This window comes from Lagenorhynchus albirostris, chromosome 16, assembly GCF_949774975.1.
Source record: "Lagenorhynchus albirostris chromosome 16, mLagAlb1.1, whole genome shotgun sequence".
Taxonomy (NCBI): domain Eukaryota; kingdom Metazoa; phylum Chordata; class Mammalia; order Artiodactyla; family Delphinidae; genus Lagenorhynchus; species Lagenorhynchus albirostris.
The window spans coordinates 43,976,712-43,985,161 of NC_083110.1; the positions used below are offsets into that span (position 1 = coordinate 43,976,712).

Genomic DNA, 8,450 nt, shown 5'->3' on the forward strand with positions numbered 1-8,450 from the left:
CTGGAGGCAATGAAGGCCTTGTCTTAAGCAGGATGGTATGATAAGCTGCATGCCGTGCACTCTGAGTGTGGATCGGAAGACGGTATATCACGGCATAGCCAAGGCAGTGTTGTCCTGGTCCACAGATGAAGAAACAGGATCTGAAGGAGACAGAACTTGGCCAAAGTCACACGGCCAGGAAGTGGCAGAGCTGGGATTCCATCCCATTAAAGGAAAGTGATGTAGAGTGGCAGGCAGTCCTCCTACAGGTCAGACAGGCAGCACTGTTGTCTGGTGGAGGTGTGCTGGGAAGGGCCTAAGGTCCAGAACAAATGCGTACAGCAGCCTTATTAGGTGGAGTGCAGACTGGGTAATCAGGGGCTGATGCATGTGGAAAGGGGTTATCTCATGATAGGAAAGGCCTGCTGCAGACTGTGGAGGATGGGAAGAGATTCAGTTGCATCCAGAGCAGCGGCTCAACTTTCAGATTGACTCTCCACCCAGATGTCCACCCCTTCCCAGCTCAGTTCCAGGAAGCTTCCTGACCTCTGGACTAAGTGTTCAATACAAACAAGCACAGTGATCAAAGCCAGAACTTCCAGTGTGACCTGGAGTCCGCTATCTCATTTTACCTCCTCCACTTTGGAGTAGGAACAAGGGGAAAGTCTGGATGCTGAAGAGTAGGGGAGAGAGATTAGCAAGTTTCCAGCAGACTTTTTTAGGCCCTGGATGTCCTAGTCTCTGTCCTTTGCTTTAGGCACGTGGCTCTGTACCATCCTGCAGTTTTTTCAGGCCCAGGGGATGGGTCAGCAGGAAGTAAGGAAACCAGACCTTCCACAAGCCAAGGACCATCTAGTTGGAAAGGACGTGGAAGGTAATCTCATCCATATTCCTTCTGGTGTCTGGAGGCCTCTACCACACCCTCACCACATGGCTCTGCAACCTCTGTCTGAAGCTCCTGTGACGGGTTCCTTCACCACCCTAAGCTAAAAAGGCATTTGATGACAGCTCTATTAGAAATGTTGTCCAGAACTGAATACATTTTGCTTCACAAAGTTATTGTTCCATCCCTTCTTGATCACTAGCACCTGATTCAAGCCATTTACTCACAAGATACCCATTATACCTCCTACAATAAGTTAACTGGCACCCAGATATTCAAGTCAGAAACTTGTATGCCCAAATTCCTTTTTTCTGCTCACCATTTCACACTCAACCAACTCCCAAGTTCTATTTGTTATACCTTGTAGATGTTTCTCAAATGTATCTAGCTTCTTGATCTAGCTGCCATTACCCTGATTCTGGCCACCATCATCTGCCGTTTAGACGATAGTAAGTACTTCCCTGCAGGTCAGCTTTTTTCCAGTCTTGCTCCCTTCCAACCTTGCTCCACATTTTAGTCAAAACAAGCTTTGAAAAATTCAAATGTGATCATTCCTCTTCTATTGGAATTCCTCTAATGATCCTTGGGAGGAGGTCCAAAGTCTTACACAGTTTATAAGTCATATCATCAATAGGCTTATGCCTTATCTCTCACCATTTGGATCTCACACTGTTAAGACCAACCAGACTGAACAGTACTATCCTTGGGAACCTGGCCTACTTTTCTTCACTTTCAAGCCATTGTACAGACTATTTCCATTGTAAAACTTGGACAAAGCACTGAAGGAAGCAGGGATAATCTTTAGATCACCCACAGCTTCCTTGAGACTCCCTTTGGAAACTTTTTCATGTGAAATAATTTTAATCTCACAGACAAGTTGAAAAAAATAGTAAAGAAAGGTGTCATGTCCTCTTCATCCATCATTCACCGATGGTAGGATCTAGCGTACCAGAGTGCAAGTATCAAAACCAGGAAACTGACATTGGAACAATACAACAATAAGATATGGATGTTATTTGAATTGAACTATTTTTTACCTGCATTTTTTTTCTTGGTGTATAGTTCTATGAAATGTTATCGCAATCAGAGGTTTGTGCAATCACCACAATTAAGGCACAGAACTATTCCATCACCCACAATGAAACTTTCTTGTGCTACACCTTTATACCTTCCCTGAAGCCCTATTCCCTGCCAACTGCTGATATGCTCCCCATTATTCAATTTTGCCATTTCAAGAATATTATATGAAAAGAATAATACAGTTTGTAAACTCTTGATATTATATTTATTTTACTTAACATAATGTCCTTGAAATTCATCCAAGTTATTGTATTAATTAAGAGCCTGTTCCCTTTTTTTCTGTGAGTTTTCCATGGTTTATTTATCCATTCACTTGTTGAAGGACAATTGGGTTATTTCCAGTTTTTTTTTCTGCTAGTAAAAATGAAGCTTCCAAAATGTGGTATTTACATATAATGGAATATTATTTAAACTTAAAAAGGAAGGAAATTCTGATACCTGCCGCAACATGGATGAACCTCAAAGACATTATGCTAAGTGAAATAAGCCTGTCACAAAAAGACAAACCCTATATTATACCACTTACCTAAGACACCTAGAGTAGTCAAATTCATAGAGACAAAAAGTAGAACAGTGGTTACCAAGGATCGGGGGTGGGGCTGGGGGTTGGAAATGGGGAGTTATTATTTAATGGGTACAGAGTTTCGGTTTGGGATGATGAAAATATTCTGGAGATGGGTAGTGGTGAAGGTTGCACAACAATGTGAATGTACTTAATGTGGCCAAATTGTATACCTACTAATGGTCAAAATGGTAAATTTTATGTTCTTCATATTTTACCACAATAAAAAGTAGAAAAGTAAAGTAAATAGATAGAATATAACATCATGGAGTATAAGTAATATGAAAGAAAATAAAGCAAGTTAAGAGGACAGAGAGTGGGACCACTTAGATAAAGTGATCAACACAGATTTCTCTGAGACAGGAATGTCTCAATAGAAGAGAAACAGCCAGCCAGTGACATGATGGAGGGGACATTCAGGCTGGGAGAAAACCAAGTGTAAAGCCTGAGGCAGGAGTGGTCTTGGTATGTGGAAGGCAGCAAGGGGTGTGCCGTGCTTTCGTGGATGAGCGTGTGTGCACGCCTGCGTGTCTGCATGCACGGTTAGTGTGCCCAAGCACGTGAACACATTCACAGGCGCCTCTGCGTTTCTCATTGCAGACAAGAATCTCGACACGATTAACCATGTGAGCCTGCTCATGCTGACTCAGCAATGAGGACTGCCCAAATGATGGCGATTTAAAGGAAGAACTGTGCAGTATTAAAGAAAACAGCCACCCAGCACTGCACCAGAAGCCCCTGGGAAATGCTCCTAAGCAGAGTTTAGTGCAGTTCTAAGAAGACTTATTAATCTGGGGTTGAAGGTCAGGCCCATACTGTCCTTGTTTACAAGCCTGATTGGACCTTGCGTTACTGAGTCCAGCCTCCTCCCTCCACCTAAGGCACCTGCCGACACCCTGCTGGAGGGCCAGTTTCCTCATGACTGTATCCCTGCTTTGCAGAAGCCGTGGTAAGTCCTTTCTGGTGAATGGATCTGGGGTCCTGGATCAAATGTCTAGGGATTTGACTTGATCTTGGAGGCCTAGAAAAGACTTTCTAGGGTGTGGGGGGAGATGGCAGGCAGAAGCCATGCTGGAGGTATCTCTTTCTCTGCTTACCCTGGGGTATCCGTGACTTTCCCGGATTCACCTGACCATTTGCAAATGAGACTGTGCCTTTGTTTTCAAAGGGAGCCGAGAAGGATTAGACCCTTGATGCTGGGCTGCTGAGGTTTCCTGGGGGAGAGACAGCTGGAAGAGGACTTTGAAGGACATAAAATGTCAGGCTTGAGAAATGAGTAGGGTATTCAAGGAAGGTGTTCTAATTGCCAGTGGTTTTGACTCACAGGACACACAGAATACCTGCCAGGAAGTAGAGAGGGATCTGGCACCCTGCCTGGGTCAAGATAGTGAGAAATTTCCAGAGAAAATTCTCTCCCTGGCAAGTCTCTCTTACAGTGGGAAATAAAACATCAAGAGGAAACAAACTCAACTTAACTCTGGCCAGGTTAGTAACTAGCAGTGACTCTTCCTCTCTAGATCATCAGCCTGCAGCTTAGTGAGTGCCACTGAGTAGATGTTGGTTAATCGGCACTGAGGGCAATGGACTGTCCAGGTATAAGGATGGGATGCAGGTGGCAGATGGGCCCAAATGTGAAAGGTGAGACAGAGAGAGCTGGGTCTCCATTCACGTTCACTCCCCAAGTCAGCAGGCATGAGTGAGCTGGCAATGTTATGCCTATCTGCTCTCACAAAGGACACAGAGAGCTCACTCCTAGCCTTTTAGCAGTAACACTAGAGGCCAGGCACTGGTAACCCCTTCTCCCCGACAATGCAAGTTGAAGTAGTAATACAACGTCACAGGAGGATTTACTTTTCCAAATCCCCAATCTGGAGGGCAGGAATGGGTCATCCATCTCTATATCACCTGTGCCCAGTATAGGTTATAGGAAAAAGGGCAGGTTCAGTAAATATGTGTTGATTAACTGAACAGGATGAGATAATCTTCCTTGATTTTTCCCACACCAAGGTGAGGACCATGTCACTGTTTCCATCACTCCCTCTGCTTCTCCTGATTGTGGTGACAGCATTGTGTACAGAAACAGAAAACTGTGAGAATGTACAAAAGACCTGCCCTGTGATTGCCTGTGGTTCTCCAGGAATCAACGGCCTCCCAGGCAAAGATAGGCATTATGGTGCGAAGGGAGAAAAGGGAGAACCAGGTACAGTTTGGGCTGTTCTATCTCTGTGACTCTTTATCTTCCAAAGGAAACTGCCTGGAGATGTGAGGAGGATAATGTCATATTCATGTAGCTTGTATTTCTCTCAACTACAAATTATAATTCAAAAGAGAGATACAGCTCTGACTCTGGCATCCCAAACTTCCACACAGGAACTGGTGACACGTGGTGGTCCTGCCGGCTCAGGAAGTTGACCCTCAAGGCAGACCATCCCATGGGACACAGGAGGCTTTCCTTCTATGGTCATTAGAAAGAGCGGTTCAGAATGTGAGCCCTGGATCAGTGTCTCCCTCCTCCTGGGAGGGGATTGGGCATCATGCTTTTGGAGAAATAGAGCAGGAACGCAAATACTGTCATGTTTCCTTGGTCCTCCAACAGGTCAAGGACTCAGAGGCTTTCAGGGCCCTCCCGGAAAGGTAGGGCCTCAAGGAATGCCAGGGCCACCTGGGTTACCAGGACAAGTGGGCCAAAAAGGAGACCCTGGAGATGATTTGGGTAAGGAATTTACTTCAGCAAGGTCTAGGCTGAAGGCCCCCGGCGTCTGGCAACTCTGAGTACCATGTGGGAGATGCCCCTTCTCCTGCTGCTTCCTGGGAAGATGCCCAACTCTGCTTCCTGACCCAGCAGCCTCTAGCTTCCCTAGGTTACTTAGAGCCTCAAGGGGTTCCTATTAATGCCTGAATACAGACTCATAAACCCTTCAGAGCCAAACCCTCATCAGGTGCCTCCTGGAGGAGCTAAGCCTAGGCTCTCCTTCAGCTGAAACAATTCAATGTGAGGCTCTGGTCCAAAAGGGATAAAGTAGGTTATCTATGTGTTGGGCTTGTTATGCCTATTTTCACAACAATGGTAGATACATGGTATGCCAGTTATCTCTTATCTCATGAGAAACAAACAAAACACAGCCATTTATTTAAATCACGAATCTATGAATCAAGTGATTTCTTTGCTGGTCTCAGCTGGACTCACTCATGTGTCTGTGGTCAACTGATGGCCAATGGTCTCACTTACATGTCTGGCTGTTGTTTGGCCATCAGCTGGAGTGATGAGCGTAGCTGAGCCAGATCTCATCCTCCAATTGACTCACCTGGGCTTATTCACATAGAGATGATTACAGGATTTCCAAAAGAAGAAAGAACAGAAGACTTAAGGCCTCCTGAAGGCTTAGGACACATACATTATTGCTTCTGCCATATTCCATTGGTCAAAACAAGTTACAAGGCCCTCTCAGATTCAAGGAGTGGGGAAATAAACTCCATTTCTTAATGAGAGAAGCTGTACCACACTGAGGTCATTTTTGCCATCTACTACACATAGCTTGCCTCATGCCCTCCCCTCTTGGATAATGGGCAACTCACAAAAATCCTGGTTTACTGATTAACTGAACAAAATCAGGGAAAAAAAAAACAAAAAGCAACAACAACAAAACTTCCCCAAAGACAAAACCCTGCAATCTTTATAGTCAATATTCACCAGCTCATAATAATTCCTCAAGTATTTTATTCCACAAGTTTACCCATGATAGAGCTATTTGTTTGGGGAAAAAACCAATTAGTGAATAGCTTGGCACGTGGAGTGCTATAATACTCGGTCAACGGGGAGTGTATGTATGTGCGTGTGGGTGTGTATGCATGTACAGAGTGTCTTTACATACATTCAACAGATGAGTGATGTTTTGGGCTGGATGGAAACAGATACTTTTTCCTTCTTTATGCTTCTTTATGCTTAAAATATTTTTCCTTTTTCTTCAAAGAGCAAATATCAGTATAAAAGAAACTTTTATCTTGATTTTTTTTTTTTTTTAGTTTGAAAAGGTACCCTACCCCTTGTAGTTCTTAGATGCCTTTTCAACAATGCTCTTTCACTTTGTTTTAATTTTCTAGGTAACTATATTAGCCAGGCTACTTCAGAAAGAGCAGCTCTGCGATCAGAACTGGACCAGCTCAAAAAATGTAAGCCTTCTCTCTTACTTTTCAGGCAGCTTGAAGTTTGGGAAAGTGGAAAGCAACAAATATTTATTGAATACATGTAATTTTCTAGTACCTGGATAGGTGTTTTTCATATTCTGACCTCATGAAATCCTCACAACAACCTTTTGGTAGAAACGGAAGCAAAGGAAAATTACATAATTTGCTCAAATGCACAGAGCTAATAAGTGGCAGAGACAGTTTATAAATTGAAGTCAGTCTGATACCAGAGACCCTGATCCTTTATCTTTACTATCAGTGTACATATGTGTCACTGAAAATGGGACCTATGCCTCTTTCCCTTTGTTATGCTGTTGCTGAGAACTGGCAATGAGGCTAACTTGTTTCCTGGCCTAGGACAAATATTCTCAGACATTTAAATTTATTTTTAAGTTAATATTGGGGTAAAACTTAGAATTCCAATTATATGTATTCTAGAACTCTGGTCCAAAAAGCCAAAGGCCTTTGTTCCATTCTGTTTCTTCAGATTAGGACTGCTAGATTTAACAAAGAAAAATATAGGACACCCAGTTAAACTTGAATTTCAGGTAAACAACAATTAATTTTTTTTTAGTATAAGTATGTCCTAAAAATTGCATGTGAGACACTTATACTAAAAAAATTTCATTGTTTATCTATAATTCAAATATAACTGGACATATTGTATTTTATGTGGCAACGCTACTGTTGAAGGCTTTGTCCAGAAAAATATCTTGAGCTGGACTTAGAGACAAGCCAGTGTCACCTATATTTTCCCATTTTAGGGCTGATCTTCTCTTAGGGCAAAAAAGTTGGCAAAAAGTTTTATTTTACCAATGGTGAAAAAATGACCTTTGATGAAGTGAAGACTCTGTGTGCCCAGTTCCAGGCCTCTGTGGCCATTCCTACTAATGCTGAAGAAAACAAGGCCATCCAGGATATAGCCAGTGGAGGGGCCTTCCTGGGCATCACATATGAGGAGACTGATGGCCAGTCTGTGGATCTGACAGGAAAGAGGGTGACCTACCAAAATTGGCATGATGGTAAGCCCAATAACGCTGGTTCTGAGGAACATTGTGTGACACTCCTGGTGGATGGCACGTGGAATGACATCACCTGTTCTGCCTCCTTTTTGGCTGTCTGCAAATACTCTGCCTGAGGGAGCGTGACCCTCAGGCTCTCCTGTCCCTTTGCTCATCTCACAGGTTGACAGTCTGGTTTGAAAGATAAATCTATATCAATTTCCCATACCCAGTATTGAGTTGCCCCTTTGAGGGGAATCAGAGACAATGAGAAGAATGGATTGAGAATGATGAGATGTGGGAGTGAAAAGTGAGAAGAGACTGATAGTGGCCTAAGAGTTTCTGGTTCAGACTCAATCACTAATAATAATCACTAACAACAATAACTACAAAATAATAATAGTAATAATAGCAGCAGCAGTACTAGTAGTACTAAGAACAAATTTTTAAATGTTTACTATGAGTTAGGCCCTACATTATGTGTAGTATATTAACTATCTAATTTAATTAGGCTGCTAATTTTTGTTTGAGTAGTGTTATCTAAGGTACAAAACTAAAATGGATTTATTTTTCCCTTTACTCTAAACACTTGTGTTCTGTTGAGCCTTTCTTTCTCTTTGGGGCGAGAGCTCCCCTAAATGACATCTTCCCAGCCTAATTCCATAGCTTTTCTGCCAGTCTCAGGTATTAATAGGATCGATCCCTGATCAGGGAACTAGATCCCACATGCCACAACTAAGAGTTTGCATGCCACAACTAA

The 8,450-nt window shown here is 43.0% G+C and overlaps 1 protein-coding gene across 1 annotated transcript; it reads left to right on the top strand.

Moving 5' to 3' along the window:
• The first annotated feature begins 4,520 nt into the window (after window positions 1-4,520).
• Window positions 4,521-7,827, top strand: MBL2 (mannose binding lectin 2). The gene is given in 4 exon segments (XM_060125759.1): window positions 4,521-4,704; window positions 5,101-5,217; window positions 6,606-6,674; window positions 7,454-7,827. Coding segments are annotated over 4 exon segments (744 nt in total).
• Window positions 7,828-8,450: the final 623 nt, after the last annotated feature.